General features: G+C 44.2%; 2 protein-coding genes across 4 annotated transcripts; one reads left to right on the forward strand and one right to left on the reverse strand.

Annotated features, from left to right (window-relative positions):
• Positions 1-484: 484 nt before the first annotated feature.
• On the reverse strand, positions 485-6,556 carry LOC129830345 (SH3 and cysteine-rich domain-containing protein 3-like). The gene is made up of 13 exons (XM_055892856.1): positions 6,329-6,556; positions 5,783-5,844; positions 5,434-5,512; positions 4,854-5,007; positions 4,651-4,748; positions 4,459-4,519; positions 4,267-4,364; positions 4,075-4,138; positions 3,214-3,266; positions 2,990-3,084; positions 2,817-2,868; positions 2,556-2,693; positions 485-2,201 (listed from the first exon to the last, which is right to left on the reverse strand). The coding sequence occupies exons 2-13, from the start codon at positions 5,797-5,799 to the stop codon at positions 2,103-2,105; spliced, it is 1,008 nt and encodes a 335-aa protein (XP_055748831.1). The 5' UTR covers positions 5,800-5,844; positions 6,329-6,556; the 3' UTR covers positions 485-2,102.
• Positions 6,557-8,223: 1,667 nt separating this feature from the next.
• On the forward strand, positions 8,224-21,323 carry LOC129830346 (proline-rich protein 36-like). Of its 3 annotated transcripts, none has more exons than XM_055892858.1 (13): positions 8,224-8,474; positions 9,314-9,513; positions 10,198-10,337; positions 10,562-10,664; positions 10,775-10,943; positions 11,534-13,702; positions 13,873-14,813; positions 14,928-15,045; positions 15,482-15,627; positions 15,728-16,378; positions 16,522-16,574; positions 18,490-18,556; positions 18,692-21,323. In XM_055892858.1, the coding sequence occupies exons 3-13, from the start codon at positions 10,222-10,224 to the stop codon at positions 18,761-18,763; spliced, it is 4,605 nt and encodes a 1,534-aa protein (XP_055748833.1). In that variant the 5' UTR covers positions 8,224-8,474; positions 9,314-9,513; positions 10,198-10,221; the 3' UTR covers positions 18,764-21,323. The 3 variants fall into 3 exon arrangements, with proteins under 3 accessions (XP_055748833.1, XP_055748832.1, XP_055748834.1); XM_055892857.1 differs by having other exon boundaries at positions 8,224-8,447; XM_055892859.1 differs by having other exon boundaries at positions 8,224-8,347.
• The last annotated feature ends 255 nt before the right edge of the window (positions 21,324-21,578 follow it).

Below are 21,578 nucleotides of genomic sequence, written 5' to 3' on the forward strand. Positions count from 1 at the left end.
AGGAAATAATTTGGGTACTGTTAAATTGGGGAAGGTAGCTCGAAGTGGACTTCTGAGGATTTTCTGTGTTTCTTCAGTCCAGAGGGAGCAGGCACTTCTTGTCACATGACTAGTGACAAGACTTGTGACTTGCTTTGCTCTCCAGAGCAGGGTGACTTTGAAAGGCGTGATTACTGGGGTGTCGTTAAGTGTTGAGGTGGAGCAACTGAAATGGAAAATTCCCTGCGTTTGTGACGCCAACCGTTTGGTGCGACGCAGACATGGTGGCGAGCGGGGTGAAACTGAGAAGACAATGTCTGTCCATTTAAGCAGAGTCTTTGCCTGATAAAGTCATGTTATGGTATGTCAGTTATCCAGTGAGAGCTTTTGTGCCGAATCCACTAAGGTGTTTCAGATGCCAAGCTTATGGTCATATTGCAGCAGTGTGTAGGAAGGAGATTTGGAGATGTAAGAAGTGTGATGGAGGGCATGGGACAAAGGAGCGTGTATATCTGACATTTTATTAGATATAAGGAGTAGACATGCTCCATATACGCATTTCCTTAATTTCATATATGGAGCTAGGACATTCTCCATAATTGGACAGTTTTTACATGCATTTTTTCATGATAAAAACTAGAGTGTTATACAAATAAGTGTAGGGTTAGTTGTTGGTGCAAATTTAGGTAGCTAGCGGCATTCACAAACAAAATGTGTGAATGACATGATGCCGAAGAAGTAGAAGAAGTGGAAGAAGAAGAGAAAGAAGAAGGGGAAGAGGACGAGGAAGAAGAAGAGGAAGAAAGTCAAATGAAGGACTAAAATGAACGAGTCACTCAAAAAAAACAAATAATGTCTCTCGAGTCAGAAAAAAAGAGTAGTTAAAAAATAACGACATAAATAAATATCGTTCGCAAACTGCACATCACTAGTTGTCAACATCAGGGCCATGTATTTAGAACAAATATATGGCTCTGGTCCCCATCACTGGATCAAGATACATGACATGAGTACCTGTTATGACTATTTTGTAGACAAAAGCTGAACTGATAAGGCCTACCTGTTTAGGTTAGGCATATGAGTCCTGAATTATAGTAGACACACACAAATCAGTGAATGCAAAATACTGCTACAAAAAAGAAAGTACATTATTTCTAATTGTGAATTGATTTCATGTTTACACAATGGTCAGTCATTGAAGTTTACTGTGACGGTATCACAGAGTTATACAGGTTTTGAAGGGATGCATATCATGACAGACAATACATGGGATAAGCCTGCACTTGGTACTGCACTGTTGGTATTTCAATAGAAGATGAATTACAAATGGCTGTACTGTAATGTTACAATCTTGCATCAATGATAGGCCTACGTTAGTCTGGCAAAAGCATGTGGGTCTGTGTGTCAGCATAGGCTATTGCTCTATATAAATTCCTCAAATACACACCACATTGTTTTGGCAATGATTTTAAAAGACGGGCCCATGCATCAAAAAAAATACAACATGCACTTTAACAAGCTCCCTTTAACATTGATATCAAGGGGAAAATAAAGCACTAGTATTTCAGCTGCGTATAAAAACAAGGAACTACTACAGTGAGAGTAAGCAATAGGCTCCAAAATATCAATGTGTTTGAATGAATAACAAAAATGATGTAGAAATCCTAGCTACTTACAGCAGTTACAGCCATTGCCTTTTGAACCTTGTTGAATATCTAGTTTAAGGTTGTCCAGTTTTAATCACATTAAAATGACACAAACATGTTAACGTTTCAAATTCCCAACACACACATTTACGGTCTTACCTAACACATTTCTCCATCCAGCTCGGATTGCATGGCCGGCTGACCCAGTTCAACAGGCTGGGGAGGCTGCAGTATTAGGTTACACTCAATAACCTTGCCCTCTCTGAACCTTCCCAGCCTTCAAACAGCTTACAGACTCATCAGATCAGACCTAGGCCCCTACAGGTGGAAAATGATAGTGGTGCTAGATTGGTAGTATAAAAATGCTGTGCCTGGTCACGTGTGTTCACTGGAACTGGGTTTGATGAATTGTGTGATTATGGTCCTGGTGACAGTGTGACCCAAGTCCTATGGTTGTGGTTGTGATCCGGGTAAGTTTCAGATCTCCTGGAGCAGGTCGGCGGGGAAGAAGCCCAGCTTGCGGCCGGTGCTGACCTTCAGGTAGCCATTCACCTCCTCTCCCTTCTTCACCACGATCTGCGACACAACACAAAGAGGGTGGAGGAAGTTGCTGTGGCTCCACAGAGGTACAGTAATCGTTGCAGAAGACCAGGCATGCGCACACACACGCCCGCACACACACACACACACACACACACACACACACACACACACACACACACAGTAGCAACCGTCATCACAGTCACTGTCCCCATGCACACACCCATCCATACTGTTCACGATCATAAAGCTGAAATCAGTTTCCTGTACAAAGAAAAACTCAACACATTATCTTCATAGAAACATAAAGCACACCTAAATTACAGTACTTTCAAGTATGTGATAGTATTCGACTCAGGTCTGACAAACAGCGACACATCTGTTTCTTACCTGGTCTTTTTTCAGAGTGATCTGTCCCATCTCTCTGTTTCCCACGACGGACCGTGTCACCTTGAACACCCTCTCCCCCGTTTTTATTCTGATGATGTAATTGGTGGGGAGGTAACCTGTCTTCTCACCAATCTTCCCCTGAGAATAGACAATAGGCCTTATTTACGATGTTGACAATAAATTACAGTCAATGAGTTAGTAGAGCCATTGCTAGTTTCGATCATTGTCAGCTTGCTTGATCATTTTGCCAGGAACAATTACCCTCCACCATTCTTCATTGGCGTCATCAATTATAGTGATTCGATCACCAGGACTGAAAGACACACAAAGGTTTGTATATTTGTATGAAATTGGATTAAAAACGTTCACGAGACTGAAATATTGGACATAAAACGGCATTCATACAATATAAGGAAATATTTTAGTAAACTCACTGGAAGTCAAGGTCGTCTTTCTCAATAGCCTTGAAGCGGTACAGAGCCAGGTAGTAATGGGACTGATTTCCCATGTTTCCCATCTCCTTCTTTTTCTGTAGCATACATACACCGATGTTTGTCTACTAATTGTATTGATGTACCAGACAGGGTGTTATTGTTGATGTGGACGTGGTTAGTGTATACATGACGTGAGGGCATGTCAGGCAGTTAAAGCCCTTTACCTTGTCATCTGCTTTGTCAGCCTTGTCTCCCTTCTTATCCCCCTCGGGTTTTCCTACAAACACATCACACATGGTCTTTGTAGAGTTTCAATACAACAATGGTGAACTCCTCAACGTTAGACCCAGTGTTACAAGTATTTTATGTAGCTCCTTGACACTCAGTGTAAGAATTTTTTGATTTGTTCTGTACTGTATGCCATTCTGTTTTGTCTGAGAAAAGGTTGACATACATACACAAAACATTAAGAACACCTGCTCTTTCCACGACATAGACTGACCAGGTGAATTCAGGTGAAAGTTATGAGTCCCTTATTGATGTCACTTGTTAAATCTACTTCAATCAGTGTAGATGAAGGGGAGGCGACGGGTTAAATAAGGATTTTCAAGCCTTGAGACAATTGAGACATGGATTGTGTATGCATGGGTGAATGGGCAAGACAAAAGATTTAAGTGCCTTTGAACAGGGTGTGGTAGTATGTGCCTGGCGCATCGGTTCAACACTGCTAGATTTTTTTTTACGCTCAACAGTTTCCCGTGTGTATCAGGAATGGTCCAACACCCAAAGGACATCCATCCAACTTGACACAACTGTGCAACTCAATATTAGGAAGGTGTTCTTCATTTCATTTTTTTTCTTTTATTGAACCTTTATTTAATGCTGCTGAACAACCGCTCAGTTAGTTTACCATTCCCTTTGATGGGCTCCAATATCAAATCACATGGCACAATTTGTTTAAATAAAACTATGTGGTTATGAATAAATACACCATATTTTTGTACAGTTGATGCAGTGGAACCATAGACGGCACCAACTTGAATTATCACGTGTCAATATGGACATCCTTCATCCTCTTTCAATACCTTCTGCCTGCTCGTCTTCTTTGGGTTGTTGTGATTCCTCTTCCTCCATCATCATCATCATCATCTTGGAGGGGGAAAAATATGAAAAACATACAATTTATATTCCCTATGCAAATGTCTGTCAGTTAACGATACCGTCATTGTGACTTATCGTCATTCATTTCTCTTTTGGCTAATGTGTGCCACACTCACATTCTTCTTGTCTTCAGACCCCTTCTTGCGCTCCTTGTTTGCCATGACAACCCCAACCCGCAGGGTGTCAAACACAGGGTCGTTCCGGTTGGAGTGGGCTGGACAGGAGAACGCAGCAGAGGGAACACACAGTTCAAAATATGTTGAACACAAGTTGAAATCCTTAGCTTGTTGAGATGGTTAGTGGCTTACCTGCATCTGGCTGGTCACTACTGTATAGAGGGGAACTGTATGCTCGTCTGAAACCTGGGGGCTATAGGACAGACAGCAATATGAATATGTAGAGGAATTGATGTGTTTCTGGCAACCACATGCAACATGAACTTGATCGTGATCTGACTTTATACAGATCATGACCTAAACTATAAATAGAAAACGTCTTACAATTTTGCCAAAGCACTTCTGATACTCAACATAGGACTGGCACGAGTGGTGGATGTTGGTCTTGCAGTTTTTGCACGTCAGAGCAAACTTGTTGTTGACTGAAGGGTTGAAAATATGTACAGTAAGAAGCTAGTCAGTATGATTAAGCTTTACAGATAATATTAATAAATACAAGAGCGACTCCTGGTCAATTTTAAACTTACGGACTATCATACGAGCACAGACGTCACAGAACTTGGGTGTCTTGCAGTAGTGGTCTTTGAACTTGTGTGGTTTGTCATTCACCAATATAACAACGGGCTCAGGCTCGGGCTCCTTCTCCTCTACTTCCACCTCCTCCTCATAAACGAAGTATACCTGCAGAGAGAGTGGCTATGTCTCAATATTACTAGTGGTAGACAGCTTTACTTCCTTCTCCCTAGTGACTACTGTTTGGAAAGGTAAGAATCAGTCTAGCCAAAATAATACTTTCCTGTCATTGACAAGTCCACACGGTCGTTCTCTATAACGTGCAAATGTTTTTGCATCAATGAGGTAAATCAGTAAAGTAAAAGTAGCTTTTCATTTAACAAGCATTTAAAATATTATTTTACTTCTGGCGAGTATGTGGTCAATGAAAAAAAAAGCTCTAGGTTTAGCCCATAGTGTCACCTAACTACAGAATATAAATAGGGGACGGGAAAGCCTCACATATATTACACTAATGAGCGTCCTAGTTGGCTGCTATTTTAATCTGTTTGGGGGATGGTGTTACCATCCGTGGCAGATTGACGTGCTACTCACAGTATTGTCTTCCTCTTTTACAATATTGTCAGGGGTTGTGGGGTTGTCGTGGATATCCAGCGAATGTTTATCTTCCAGTCTAACACAGACAAACGAACAGAGAACATTAAGCAACATCGAGCAACAAGGACATCTGAAAAGTATTTGAGAGTGAAACATTGCAGTAGAATTGTTATGGTGGCTGAGCTTTCAAATTTGACCAAGTTTAACATGATTATTGCAATGAATAATATATTTCCTAAAGCTTTCCCATGTTGTGTTATTTAGAACCAGGGGTAACTGTTAAAAAGGACTATCCAAATTCTGTACATAGAGTGTATTGAGTTCAGCAACATGAGAATAGACTCACTGGTCATATTGAGCCATGGTGTGATGTGTGAGGTCTCACGCTCGTCCTGCAGTGCTACGCACCTGAGACATAAGACAGTTTAGGGAACAGAAACACTGGCTTTCAATATCACCTTCAGTCTGAGAACCATTTGAATGGAACACTTGACTACAGTGGTCTACTCTGTGGGAGTTTTAAAATGATTTACAGAACAGCTAGGTATGGGCAGGATGATTTACCCACACACACAAACATACATGGACCCCCCCCCCCCCCACCCCAAAGATACGCTCGTCCACTCTACTATTTTGGGGAAGGGTAACTCAATCCCATCATAGCTAAATTTGGGCATGAGCTGAGAAGTTCTGGGGAAAAGTACAACGATATAAGACCAGGAGTCTTCGTGAATATTTGACATTTCAGTCCCTTCTCAATGAAAACTTAAACAATTTGCTATCTAACTAAAAGCTGACTGAACAATTAAATATATGATGTCGAGTTAGAAAAAACTGAACAGACCACACGCTAAAAACAAAGAAATGCAATATAGTTGAAATTGAGACATACTTGGTCCCACTGGTTGCTAGTCCAGTCAATGAAGAAATTGAATCTGGTATGTGGATGAATGGCAAAGGCTTTCTTCACCAGTTTGGATTCAGAGATGTTCCTTTCGTGTGTGATGAGCAACCTGTCACACCGGAGACCTCCGAAACCCTTCCAACTCTTGATTGGTACTTCCCTTTTGAGCTATTCTTCATGCATGTCATTTCCTAGCAGTGATCCAATGGTTAGTGGTTAGAGCAGAGGGGTGAGTGAGTAAGGGACTGTGAGGGCAGGTGTCATTGTGAGTGAGTGAGACAGCTGGGTAACTTTCAGGGCACAGATGACGAGGGGAAATCAGACCCCACTCACAACCTGAGAGGGCAGGCCAAGACACACATAGCCTACTGTTGGCTTACTGTACAAACTGCAGGCATCATCAGAATTGCTGTAGTTTCTCGCATTTTCAATACACGGTGAACACCACATTATACTATCCCATATAAAACCTTTAACAGTTAAAATCCTTATTGAATAGGAAAGAAATTCTAAAACAGAAATAAAAAATGTGTAGTTTTTATGTAAGAGAGGGTCAAAATAATAGAATGAGAAAATGTATTCATATTGTGGAAGACTGATATGGGAGTAGCCAGAGGTAGCTAATCCATAGATGAAAACATGAGATTTTACAAAGGCCTATTTTTGGCACCAGCACAGTTGAACAACAAACTGGCTAGTTTATTGTGTTTTTTTGCTTCGGCTACCACAGAGAGATAGCGCGAAGCAAGAGGTTTTACTCCGCCCAAAATCTGTCCATTAAAATAAGGGGACTTATTATATGATGGTCAATGAGATTGTTGAATTTGCTCCACAAAAAAATGTAATTGGTAATTTGCTACGTGTGGCTAATTTGATCAAATAAACGTTTCATAATGTTTAGGTTGTTACAATGCACCGATATAAGTGGACGCACGTGGCATTTCAACATACTTTTAAAAAACTACCTAATATTGAGTTGTGTTTACTGTCATAGAGATAGAGGACTCATCATGCATCTAACCTGTTTGAGCATGGACATTGCCACTGAGGGCTTCCACCATTTTAAAGTAGTCAATTGGGTGGGGATTCCTATGAGTTTGGAGCAATCAGTCAATGAGGAAGAAGAAAATGTACTACTTTAAATGGAGATGGCATTGCCCATGCTGTCACAGACGCTAAAATGCCACAGATACAAAGATGAGTCCTCTATCTCAGTGGTTCCCAAACTGTGGGTCGGGACTCACTTGTGGGTTGCGGCAGGGGTCCAGGTGGGTCGTGGGATTACATTTTTTGTAATAAAAAAAAAAAAACGCTTTCAGTGTAAACTTCAACAACTTAAACCAAATAGAAATAGCCTAGAATCTTTAAATACTTACAATCATCAAAACTAGACAATCAGGCCCCCATGGATTTTGTTATAATAAGAACATAGCATTAGCCATATGGAAAAATGTATTGCAGAAAAATGTGCTCTAAAACTGCAACATTTTATTTCAGTTCCATTACAAAATGTGTAAATTTGCAGGAAATTAGCTTTAAAACGGCAACATTTTCTCTCTGCTGCCAAGGTTGTATTTTTTACTTATTGTATGGTCTGTGTATGTTTTTTCACCGCCCAACCCATATGGTGGGTCAGGACTCAAAAGACAACTCAATTGGTGGTTCACGAGGCAAAAAAAAGTTTGGCAAACCCCGGCTCTGTCTATCTCCATGGCTTGCTGTTCACGCGTGTATCTGCCCTCTCATTGGCTGGAATGGTTCCACCCGATGTCGCTTCCTCCCGCCTGCCTTCCATCTTTGAGGACATGTATTTCCATTGTTAGAGCGGTCACTTAACTATCTTGTCAATATAGTACACAATCTTTGGCTACCACTACAAAGGTCCCATTGCATTGTGGGTACAATAGTCTATCGCATCCCGAGTGCGCATGCTCCTTAGAAAACTCCATTATTTTTTGCACGGAATCTGCAAGAAAAAAATGTAAACCGTGAAATAGGGATTAAAAGGTGCATCAGCTACGCTAACTTTTTGCTTAACGTACACCGACCTGGTCGAACAGTGTCTGGAGATAAGAACTGAATAATTTGGCGACACGATCGGACATCGGTGGGTCTTGGGACACTACAGAATCAAGTAAATGTCTTGTCAATGCTAGCGAGCTAGCTTCGCCCCAAGATCATAGGCGCAGTAAAATGAAGCATTATTGCCCTTTGTTTTTAACCCGATGGGCAAATGTAGCGATCTAATAGACAGACGGAGATTTGATTGGTGGCGAAAAGACTGCACTGAAAGATTGATCATCGTATTGGCTGTCTAGATAAGGTTAACATCCAAAATAGTTTAGCATTACCAAGCCAGCTAACTATGTGTTCTCCCGCGAGCTTACTGGAGAAGACTCCAAAAACTTCGAGAGCTTGTTTTAGAACAGAACGGTTGAATGCAATTGGCTCAATTGTTCGTTATCTAGTTAGCATGCATGCCTAGTTATAAACAACAATTTTTCCAAGTTCTCATTATTAAAATGCTGTTATTTCACACTGTGTCTATCAAGCTGTCACGAAACATCAGACTGTAACATTGGCTAGTTTACGTTAGTTGGCTAGCTAGTTGGGATAAAGCTAGCCCAACGTTGGATATAGGACTTGGATATACTCGTTGTGCATGTGATTTCGCTACTTTGCGTGTCGCTTTTGCCTGTAATATATTAGATAAGTATAGTGTGCATTTAGCTATTTATTATCAGGTTACAAATGCTGGGTTTCCCTTCTCATTTCAACATCCCCAACTAGCTAGCTATTTGATTCTACGCCACTGACTCAATTGAAATAAAACTAGGCATGTCCAAATATGTATTCCCTTCTATGTTTGTGTGGGTTTTGTAGCGATTAAAATTGAAAGATTCCTTTTGTTCAACATTTCATGTGTTTATTTAAGGGCTAACTAACTAGGTATATCTTTATCTTCAATTGCAGACATACAGTGGCCCTAGTGTGAGCTGCAGCGTTTTGGAGGGGCCGACTTCTGAAGTAGGGTCAGAAGACTTAGTTCTTGGATAGTTCTGCAAGGCGTTTGGAGGGAGATTGGCAGAGTCTGTTCTTCTCCGCTGACATCATGGCCTTCAAACGGTGGATACCATAGCCAATATTATCTTTGGCTTTTCAAAGATGACAAGGTACACTAGAGAAAACATGATATCCTCCCTCACTCATCAGGCGTTCTCTGTTAGCCTTTATATTGGTTTCTATGAGTTGGGACTCTGGTTGTGTTTTTGGTGGGAAAACATTGAAATCAGAATCTCAGTACAGTTATCGTAATAGTTGTTCATTAAAGCTCTCATGCGTTCATACTAGGGCTGGGACAACACCAGTATCGTGATACTCGTTAGTATCGTGGCAAGGAAACAAAACATGAAGAGGGTTTAACATCTTAAGGAAAAAGTTGTCATTTTTTTTAGTTGAGAACAAGTTCTCATTTACAACTGCGACCTGGCCAAGATAAAGCAAAGCAGTGCGACACAAACAACAACACAGAGTTACACATGGAATAAACAAGCGTACAGTCAATAACACAATAGAAAATTTAAAAAAGTCTATATACAGTGTGTGCAAATGGCGTGAGGTGGTAAGGCAATAAATAGGTAATGTTGGAAACAAATATCATTATGTTGTCCAGAATCACATTTATTTATTTTCCAATCTATAGCACACAATATGTTACGTACTACAGGTTTATAAACGACTAAAGAGTTTGGTCTGCTTCATGTTTCAATTTTTTCCATGGAAGAAATATTGCCATTCTGGGATCGTCACAGCCCTAATTCATACGACATTTGTTAACCGCCACTTCTATCCCAAAGGTGCTGCAAGGCGGTTTTTACAAAATGATGGGAGGCAGTGAGAGTGGCAGTGGAGACACGGATGGAGTCCAAACTGTGGCAATACAAGTCCCCATTGGCTGGCAGAGGAGGGTGGAGGACGGGCTTGTGGTGTATGTCAGGTAAGCAAGTTCAGTAACATAAATAGTACTTGTTTTATGAACATTTAATCTATTATTAAATGTCTTATACGACGTTATTCCATATTATATATTCAGACTAGTCTGGGTGTGTGTTGTCTTCATTTCCCAAAAGCTGGGCTAGAGCAGGGAATTGTCAAATATATTTGATTTCCCTTCTCTTTTGTTTAAAAACGAATCTCATGCATCCCTGTCCATTCCTACAGTCCAAGTGGCACAGTCCTGTCTTCACTGGAGGAGGTTAAGTCTTATCTGTTCACCGATGGCACATGCAAGTGTGGCCTGGAATGTCCGCTGGTCATCCACAAGGTAAAGGAGACGTAACTTTCCCCTCTGCATCGCCCATCTCACTTCCGCTGTGTCACAACTGATTTTTGACTGCGGTTTGCTGAAGGTATGTCCCTTTATTGTCTCGGCAGGTGTTTAACTTTAGCCTAGGGGTCAAAGTTCAGCAGCGCAGCCAGCTGGTGGGGAAGGCAGAGCAGGACATGACAAAGCTCTGTAACCATCGAAGGAAAGTGGTTGCCATGGCAGCGCTCTGTCGCAGTATGCAGGCTTCACAGCTGCCCTATGTTTCCTGTCACACAGGTAAATATGGGAAAAATTAAAAATAATAGATCTAATGTAACAGAAGTACTTGTAGGATATTGTACTGCTATTACCGGTTTTCATGGTGCTATTGAAAATTTGCTCTCAGAAATGTAACTAATCGTGTTGGCTAGTTCTGTGACAATTATGGGATTTTGGGTAGTGATTAATTGCCATGCAAATGACCACAGTTATTGTCACAGTAGTTTTAGTTTCTAGTTTGTAACGTATCATAATGCATCTTTGAAAATGTGTTACGACATACCTGATGATTACAACACAGCTTTTGTGAAACCCGTCTTAAAATAACAAATAGTTTTGACCACTTGGGACTTATTCAAAATAATCTTCTCCTCCCGACCATGCCATTCTGCTCGTAAAAATGATTAGGCCTGCCAACTTTACCCTCTACACTTACAAATGAATGTGGGGAAAAAACTGCTTTTGGGTAAACTATATTTACTTGAAAATAAAGTTGGATTGAGACCGTTATGACAATGTGTTTTTGTTTTGTTCATGGTTATTGTCCGTCGTTGTCAACTATACGATTATTGTGCCCGCCATAATGTATTTTTTTTGTTTGTTTGCAGAGGTCACCAGTGCCATGGAGAACCGAGATCCAAAGAGGATGGGAGTGGACAGAGAAGAAGAAGAACGTGGCACTTATCCCTCTAAACACCATCTAGTCCAGTCCAGGCCCAACAATAATCTCAACCACAACCCTTGTGGCAGTCCTAAATATTCCACCCAACTTGTGTATTCTTACAATGGTTCCTCACCCCTCTCACACGCTAGCACTAACTCTCATCACTCTCTTGAGATTCTGAAGAGACTGCCCCCTCCTCTCCATTTCCCTCCCACCACCTCTCAATTCTCCAGCTATGGGGCACCTCAGAGGTCCCCATGCACCCCCACACCTCAGAACTTCAGTCAGGGTCAGAGGACACCCCAGACTCCGGAAGCCCCCAGATCTCCTCATTTGGGGCCCCTCTCTCCCCTTCCTCCCTCCTCCCCTGGAACACTGGGAAAGGGAGGGCAGAGCCACCCACATGGTATCATCATTGGGTCTCTCCTGTCCCCCTCATGTTCCCCCTCTCCCCGCCAGCGCTCACGCCACCCCTCCGCCTCTTCCTCGCTTTCTGAACAGGGGGTGGGAGGGGTGGTGCTGGGCGGCTACCCCCCCAGAAGGATACCCTCTTCTTCCCCACACTCTCCTCTACCCGGGGGTTCCCCTAACCTCCATTTCCCCAAATACAAGCTCGAGGACATCTTAGAGCAGTTCAGGAACTCAGGCAACGGTAGCACTAATAATCACATCCTTAACCCAAACTCACTGAGCAACCAAAGCAATCCTCAGATCCTCTCTCTAGCTCTTGAAAAGGGTGAGAAGCCCACAAAGGCACCTGCTTCTGCCACCGGCTCAGGCGTGGGGATCAGTGCTGGTCCTTCTGTGTTGCCTCTTGGACAGTTCTTGAACCACCAGAAGCAACCACACACAGCCTCGTTTCCTGCCAGTAGCCTCCTCTCGGCAGCAGCTAAGGCTCAGCTGGCCAGCCAGATGGCCCACGACCACAGTTCCAATTCAGCCAGCGTCCTCAGCTCGGCCACCTCTCTGGAGGTCTCGAAAGAGTCTCGGCAGTCAAAGGTAACAAACAGCACTTTACACAACAACAGCCATCCCTCCATCACTAGGCCCCTCCCTGCAGCCTCCCACCTGCTTCTCCACCCCTGCGCCACCCTCTCTCAGCCCCGAGCCTCGAGTCCCCTGCACCTCTCCCCTACAGACCGGACGTCCCACAGGAAGCGGCAGCGGCGTTCGCCCACGGTGCTCAGCATGCTGAAGGACTCCCAGGTGAGCGGTCTCAGAACCCCCGGCGACGTGCTCAACCTCTCCGCCTTGCACTCTCAACCCTCTTCTACCTCAGGCTCGTCCCACTCTGCCACGTCAGAGAACCACCTCCAGGGTCTGAGGCTCTCAGTCCGGCACTCCTGCCCGCTCACAGGGCCCCAGAAGCAGCCTGACGGCGCCCTGGACTTCACTACAATCATGGCAGGTCAACCGGATCCCCCCACCCAGCCTCTCTCCGCTCTGCTTCACCTGCTCAGTATGCAGAACGCCCAAGTCGCCGGAGCCCAGCCCGGCTCTGGACACGGTACAGGAAGCACGAGGCAGAGCCCCAGGCAGTCTCCCTCTCCCTCCCATTTAAACATTAGACCATTCCCCATGCAGTCCCCCTCTCACACCTGTACCATGCAAGGCCTGTCACAGCCCCTGTCTCCCTCTCAGTCATTGTCCAGGCTTGGTAGTGCTAGTGCACAGTCTCCACATACGAAGGCCAGTCCCAAACAGAGACTGTCTCCCTCCACGGCCCTGTCCAACGTTCAGTCAGCACACCATGGCAGTAGCCCCTCGCCCACCCCACACACCCCTGATAGGCTACGGCAGGCCCAAAACCAACCTATGGATGCCGCCGCCACCACCACCACCATACAGTCTCCCATGTGCCAGGCGTTGCCCAACGTCAGTGCATCAGTGGAGATTGAGAGCATATCAACACTAGGCCCTGGTCTCAGCCTGGGTCATCCTCCCAACAGCACCCCCACCTCCAACCATAGCACCACCGTCACCAGCTGCAGCAGCACCACCTCCCCTAGACCCCTGGATCTTAGTAACCACGTGCTGGCCCTGCTGGCAGCCTCCTCCACCACGCCTCTGGAGGAAGGGGGCCTGGACACAACCACCGGCAACGACACTGCAGGTGAGGTTGAGCCTTAAAAATCTGTCGCTAACTAGGCGAAATCCACGGAATAGGAAAATTGATTCATTGTTCATTCGACTTTATTCGTGTTAGTTGTTGTTGAGCACTGTGCATTTTGAACAATCATCTCCCTCACTCCTTTCATCCTGGTTCTGTTTTATCCTCTCTAGGGGTGCAAGAGCCTGAGAGTGTTGATCATCGCAGCTCTACAGTGAGCAAACCCCCAGGAGGTTGCAGCCCCGGCCCCTGCAACACCCCTTCCCTAGGGGACACCTCTGGCTCCTTACCCTTGGCCGAAGCCTTCCCCTTCATGAGCCAGGAGCAGCTCCTCCAGCTTCTGTCTGCCACAGCCGGCCTGCCCTCCCTCCTGGATCCCACCATCTTGGGCTCCCTGCCCCTGGGCCTGTGGCTGGGCGGTCAGCAGGGTCACCTCCCCACCTCTAACACCTCACAGCAACACCATCAACTGCCCGATCATCATCATCAACAACAATCGGAACATCAACAACTACTCTTACAGCATGAACAACACCAAGAGCAACACCAGAAACAACAACAGACTGCCCATCTGAACCACAACTTTCCGTTTAGCTTACTCCCCTCTCTAATGGGAGGTCAAGGAGAGCTGCCTCTCAATCTCCTGGGTCTGTTGAACCCACTTCTACCCCCCTCTGCCACCCTTCCCCCTGGCCAGGAGGGTGATCTGGGTATAGGGGAGAAACTGGGCCTCCAGGCTCTCCTTATGGCCTCCTTGCTACTTGGCCAACAGCAGGCTGCCATGTTGCCCCTGTCTGGGCTGGGCCAGCTGAGCTTGGACCTCCCCCTGCAGCAGCAGCACATCCCAGCCTTGTTGGAGGGTTTGTCTCTGGATAAAGGCTCTGGACTCCTGGACCTGTCGTCCCTCCCCGGCCCTGGGCTCCTTGAGGCCCTCCAGGGCCTGCTTCCCCCAGCCGAGGGGCCCCTCCAGGCCCTGCAGTCGCTCCTGCTCCCCGCTCCTCTCCCTCCCCCAGGCTTCCTCTCCCTCAGCCCCACTCTGCTAACCGCTGCCCTGGGCTCTACTGACCTCCCGCCCACCCCTCAGCTCCCCCCACCCCAACAACCCCCACCTCAGGTAGGCTCCCTCCCTTATCTTAGTGCTCGTACTCAGTAGTTTGCCCTTGTGAAAGATTTAGCGCTATCTGTATTGGAGAGGTCAGTTGATTGTTTTGGTCCTGTCTCCATCCAGGTCTCAGCTTCAGGCCCTGATGGGGGGGTGGACACCCTCATCCCCCTGTCTGTCCAGGGGAAGGACAACCCTGTTCTCCACCAGTTACTGCCCACTCTCCTCAACCCAGGCCTACTAGGTTAGTCACAGCACCGTTCATTTCCACTGCTGTTAATATCAAGCGGTTTTGTTGCCTATTGATTCTGAAACAATTGGCTTTCAAGTTCTGAACCCTCACCGGTTTGAATGGTGTCAGCAATTTTTTTTATCTTGTATTCTTTTGAACTTAACAGGATTATTTTGGGGGTGTTTTAGAGTACTATATAGTTAGAGAACATTGTTCTGTTCAATGTTGTGTCAATAACTAATTTTTTACAAAAAATGCTCTAAGAACCTTATAGTCCCAAGCCCTCGCAATGCTGAATCATAGTTAGTATTGTCTATTGCATTTAACTCTCTGAATAATGAATTATGTACAACTGTGGGGAACAGCTACAACAAAGCTATATCTTGTAGATTACCCACATATTGATCATTGGGAAACGGTTTTGGTGATGAACCATGTGTCTCTGTAGGAGACCTGTCTGCTCTGACTAGTTTCCACAGTCTGCTGGGGCTAGGTGCCGGCTCTCTCCTCCTCCCCCCCGTACAGACCTCTGCCCTGGGCATGCCTCTACTCCAGGGCCCTGATGGGGCCATCAACCTCCTCAACAACATCCAGGTACTTGTTGTGTTCCGCTCCTGACACAAGCCTTGTCCTGTGATTTTTAAATATCAGCATTGGATGTTGATCACATCATCCGTTCCTCTTCCTCCTTCAGCTCAACATGGCGCCGCCCTCAGAGGGAGAAAAGCCCATCTCCTTACAGGAAAAAGACAGCCCCGCCCCTCAGGAGGATATTCCAGCCAATCGGCTTACCCCAGAGGCTGCGCCCAGCCCCTGTCCCGTCCGTACCCCCGTGTCCCAGCGTGGTGAGGGCTCTGTGGGGAGCGTCCTGGACCCCTATGCCTCCTTCATGGACACCATCTACACCTCTTTCCTCCAGGTCAGTGCTAAAGAGCAAGAATCAGCTCAGACTGGAGCCGACGTCCTCTGTGCCTTACCCCCCTCCTACCCTGGGGAGCCCCCTGCCCCCCTGTCCCTGAGCCCTCGCCTGGCCTGCTCCCTGAGGAACCCGGAACTGTCCCGGCTCAACATGGAAGCGGCCCACTCCCCAGCTCAGGGCACCCCCAAACCCAGCAACGACGGCTCGTCCACACCCCTGCAGAGCAAGCCAGGGGTCCCAGAGGGTCACACTAACCCCCCTCTGCCTCCCATCTACCTTGAGGAAGCCAAGACCGAGTCGTACAGCCAGGCTGTCACAGATAGGCAGGGGGACAGACCCCAGGCAGGGGGGTACCTGAGCCCCAGAGACGGGGGCAGCTGCCACAAGGAGGAGACTGTGGGTCTGCAGCACATGGAGCAGGGCAGGGTGAGCCATAAGGATGTATTGTTTTACCACTGCATGGCTAAAAATGCCATTCCTCCACAATATTGCATATTACATTACATGCAGTGAAAGATTTGAGATAGAATTTGTGCCTTATTGACTTCCGTGCCCTTGTTCCCTTTCAGAACCAAACTGCACAAACGGTAGGAGCCAGGAGGGGCAGGAAGAGAAAACAAACGTGAGCTCATTTTGATTCTGTACATTAATCTTTGATAACAATGAGCATCAGCGTTCCTTTCTGCCTATCTTCTCAATGGTACTTATAACACTACCACTTTTCCTTAGAACAATTAAATTGAATAAAAGTATATATGTATGTATGTGTGTGTGTATACATTGCATTCGGGAAGTATTCAGACCCCTTGACTTTTTCCACATTTTGTTACATTACAGCCTTATTCTAAAATGGATAAAATTATTGTTTTCCTTATCAATCTACACACAATAGATAGACAAAGCAAAACAGGTTTTAGAAATTTGTGCAAATGTATTCAAAATAAAAAACTGATACCTTATTTACGTAAGTATTCAAACCCTTTGCTACTTCGAAATTGAGCTGATGATCATTTTTTAGATGTTTCTACAACTTGAATGGTGTCCTCCTGTGGTAAATTCAATTGATTGGACATGATTTGGCAGAGTGGCCAGATGGAAGCCACTCCTCAGTAAAAGGCACATGACAGCCCGCTTGAAGTTTGCCAAAAGCCACCTAAAGGACTCAGATCATTAAAAAACAGATTCTCTGGTCTGATGAAAACAAGATCGAACTCTTCGGCCTAAATGCCAAGCGTCACGTCTGGAGGAAACATGGCACCATTCCTACGGTGAAGCATGGTGGTGGCAGCAACATGCTGTGGGGATGTGTTTCAGTGGCAGGGACTGGGAGACTAGTCAGGATCGAGGGAAAGATGGAACGGAACTAAGTACAGAGAGATCTTTGATGAAAACCTGCTCCAGAGCTCTCAGGACCTCAGACTGGGGCGAAGGTTCACCTTCCAATAGGACAACGACCCTAAGAACACAGCCAAGACAATGCAGGAGTGGCTTCGGGACATGTCTCTGAATGTCTTTGAGTGGCCCAACCAGAGCCCAGACTTGAACCCAATCAAACATCTCTGGAGAGACCTGAAAATAGCTGTGCAGCGACGCTCCCCATCCAACCTGACAGAGCTTGAGAGGATTTGCAAGGAAGAATGGGGGAAACTCCCCAAATACAGGTGTGCCAAGCTTGTAGCGTCATACCCAAGAAGACTCGAGGCTGTAATTTCTGGCAAAGCTGCTTCAACAAAGTACTGAGTAAATGGTCTGAATACTTATGTAAATGTGATATTTCAGTTTATTATTTTTAATACATTTTCAAAAATAATTCTAAAGATTTCTAAACTGTTTTTGCTTTGTCATTATGGGTTATTGTGTGTGTATTTTGATGGGGGGGGGGGACTATTTAATCCATTTTCCATTTAATCCAATGCTGTAATGTAACAAAATGTGGATAAAGTCAAGGGGTCTGAATAGTTTCCGTATGCACTATATGTGTGTTCGACACCTTGTAGAGCATGCTTCGATGAATTGAGGCTTTTCTGAGGGCAAAAGGGGGTGTAACTCAATATTAGGAAGTTGCTTGGACTCTACAAGGTGTCGAAAGCGTTCCACAGGGATGCTGGCCCATGTTGACTACAATACTTCCCACAGTTGTCAAGTTGACTGTATGTTCATTGTGTGGTGGACTATTCTTTATACACACGGGAAACTGTTGAGTGTGAAAAAGCCAGCAGCGCTACAGCTCCTGACACAAACCGCTGCGCCTGGCACCTACTACCATACCTTGTTCAAAGGCACCGAAATCTTTTGTCTTGCACATTCACCCTCTGAATGGCACACATGCACAATCCGTGTCTCAATTGTCTCGGGGGCTTAAAACTCCTTCTTTAACCCGTCTCCTCCCCTTCTTCTATGTGGATTTAACAGGTGACGTCAAGGGATCGTACTGTAGCTTTCACCTGGTCAGTCCATGTCATGGAAAGAGCAGGTGTCCTTAATGTTTTGTACACTCAGTGTGTGTGTGTATATAGTGATTTCTCTGTGTGTCTTAGGCTACAGAATGTGCTGGAGGATTTCCGAGATCTAGATAATCCAGAACTAGAGGAACCTAAACGCACGGTAAAGACCTTCCCGCAACTCTCATTTAACATAATTGGACCTCTTATATCAGTGTGCGTCATATCAACTCCGTTGCCACGGCCTGTTTTCTAACAGCAGTGCCGTTGCAATGATGACGTGTGTCTTGTGTTGTAGGCGGTGCTGCTGAAGCCTGAGAGGTCGGTCCGGGGCAGGAGGCGGCGGGGGGCCAGGTCCCAGAGACAGTGACTGTTTCCCCCTCACGGCCAACCCCATCCCCTATCACTGCTTTATATTCTCCTGGCTCCCCCACTGTTTTTCAACTGCACTACCATATCGTCATGCCAACCTCTTACCTTTGACCAGGAGTGATCTAGATAAAATAAAAAACATCATTCTGTGGATGCTTTCACTTAGGAGAAGACCCGTCTTAAGTCTGTGTGGTTGCTTGGCGTTATTGATTGAGATCCGTTATGATGTAAGTGTTAGATTTGTCTACAAGAAAACTGTACTGTTTCTCAGTGTGTTTACTGTGAGTCAGGATAAGAGTATCCGCTTGAATGACCCACGTTTGCTCTCTGTTTGAGATTGTATGATATGTGTGGTTTGTGTATGTTCCAAGAGTGTTTTTTCGAGACGCTAGACGTTGTCCCTGACCACAGATCTAGGATCAGATAACCTAACCCCAAATCCTTATGAGGATACAAAATATATCTAATCCCGGACCTGAGTTGTGGGGCAACTTATACCAACGCCTAGAGATGCCTGCTGTTGCTGAGCCCTTTCACTGTGGTAGTCATACAGTATGTGTACCCAGAGAGAGAGAGAGACCATGTATCTGTGCCAGACAGTCTCAGGCTTCTCTGCAGACAGACACACTGCTACCCAACACGTAGCCTAGGTGTGAAAATAATGCAATGGCAGAAGTAATAATTCCCAATCAGGGAGTGTATCACAAAGCAGGATCAATGAGTTAGCCAGCAAACTCTCCAGCCTAAATAGTCTGAAGTCATATTTTCAAGTTCATAAAGATAATGTGAAATGGGCATGACTTGACACTACTAACAACCCACATTCAAGATAAGCTTTCAGGGTAGGATGCTTTTTTTCCTTCCGTTTTCTTCCAAAAATGACACACCCAAATCTATCTGCATGTAGCTCAGGCCCTGAAGCAAGGATATGCATATTATTGATACCATTTGAAAGGGAACACTTTGAAGTTTGTGGGAATGTGAAAGTAATGTAGGAGAATATAGCACATTAGATCTGGTAAAAGATAATACAAAGGGGAAAAAATGTGTTTGTATTTTTTTATGTTATTTTGAAATGCAAGAGAAAGGCCAATAAATGACGTAGGAATCTAGGAGCAATTTAGATTTTGTCCGCTAGATGACAGCAGTGTATGTGCAATGTTTTAGACTGATTCAATTAACTATTATATTTCTGTTCAAAATGTTGTATCAAGACTGCCCAAATGTGCCTAATTGGTTTATTAATACATTTTCAAGTTCATAACTGTGCACTCTCCTGAAACAATAGAGTGGTATTCTTTCACTGTAATAGCTACTTTAGATTGGACAGTGCAGTTAGATTAACAACAATTTAAACCTTCTGCCCATATCAGATATGTCTATGTCGTGGGAAATGTTCTTGTTACTTACAACCTCATGCTAATCACATTAGCCTATGTTAGCTCAACCGTCCCGCAGGGGGACACCGATCCTGTAGAGGTTTTAATGTACCAGCTCGATCTGGGGGTCATGTTTTGTGATACACTCCTCAACATATTCTCTGTGTGATGTTTAGCAAACAATGTACATTTCAATTATTTCCTTTCATGGGAATGGCTGAAGAAATAGTGTGTTGAGATATACATCCAAGTCAACAATTATTGGCACCCGTGGTAAAGATTTAACAAAAATGACAAAAAAAATCATAATCCTAATACTGAGCTATTGTATGCTCCAAAATGTTTTAGAATTCTATTATTTTATACAATTGGAAACAGAGATTTTGTTTAGTAAGAAATGTTTTTTCTCAAAGATAGGGGTAAAATTTATTGACACCTCTGAATTCAATACCTTTAACTCACCTTGTGAGGATAATGGCACTGAGCCTTTAAAAAAAAAATGTTTTTATGTGATTGGAGAACACATTGGTTTAGACCATTCCTCCATACATAATCTTTCCAGGTCTTTGATATCCTTTGTCTGTTCTCATGGCTAACCCTCTTCAATTCAAACCACAGATTTTCAATGGGATTCAAGTCTGGTGACTGAGATGGCCATTACAATATGTTGTGAAATTTGTTAAACAAAATCTCTTTCTCTGAACAATTTGTATTAGCATAAAGGAAATATAATTTTCCATGTTTTTTAGCATACAATATAGCTCAGTATTTGTATTTATTTTATAATTTTTTGCCCATCTTGTGTGGGTTTGTAACGCAATGTAGTTTTGGTGGGATAGAGTTGTACTTTCTTTGTCCTTCAAATCGCTTTGCTCTGTACACTATCTGCCAGCCCAGTAATACTGGCATCTCTTACTGTATTTAAATAAAATGAAAAGAAGCAGATTATGCAATTTCTACACTTGGAGATGTGTAAATATGTACAGTTAATGTGTTTTATTTTGATTTTATATTGTTAGAGAGACAACAATGAATTGTGAATTTTGGGGGGGAATTGTAATTAAGTATTTTCTCATACCCTTGCTTTCAATACTTATGTTTGAAGATTAAATTGTGGACTGTAGCTTTCTTTTTATATGGGAGTCTTTTTTTATTTAATATTAAACTATTTACAGAAAATGGGCCTTCTTTTGTGTTGGTATTTGCAACTAATAGTAGGCTTCATCTACTGAATTGTGTCTAGCAAATCTCTTATTTGCAAATTCATGCTTGAGACAGTGGAAAAAGGCCAGGAGCCCAAACTCAGCTTTTGATCAATAATTTAAGTTGCTTCCCATCGGTGATGTGACGAGCATACATTCCAGTAAGTCTTCATGGGGGAGAGAAAATAAATTAAGGCGCTTTTAGGGCTACATTTCCTTCATGCATGCAAGT

This window comes from Salvelinus fontinalis, chromosome 31 (genome assembly GCF_029448725.1).
Source record: "Salvelinus fontinalis isolate EN_2023a chromosome 31, ASM2944872v1, whole genome shotgun sequence".
NCBI lineage: Eukaryota > Metazoa > Chordata > Actinopteri > Salmoniformes > Salmonidae > Salvelinus > Salvelinus fontinalis.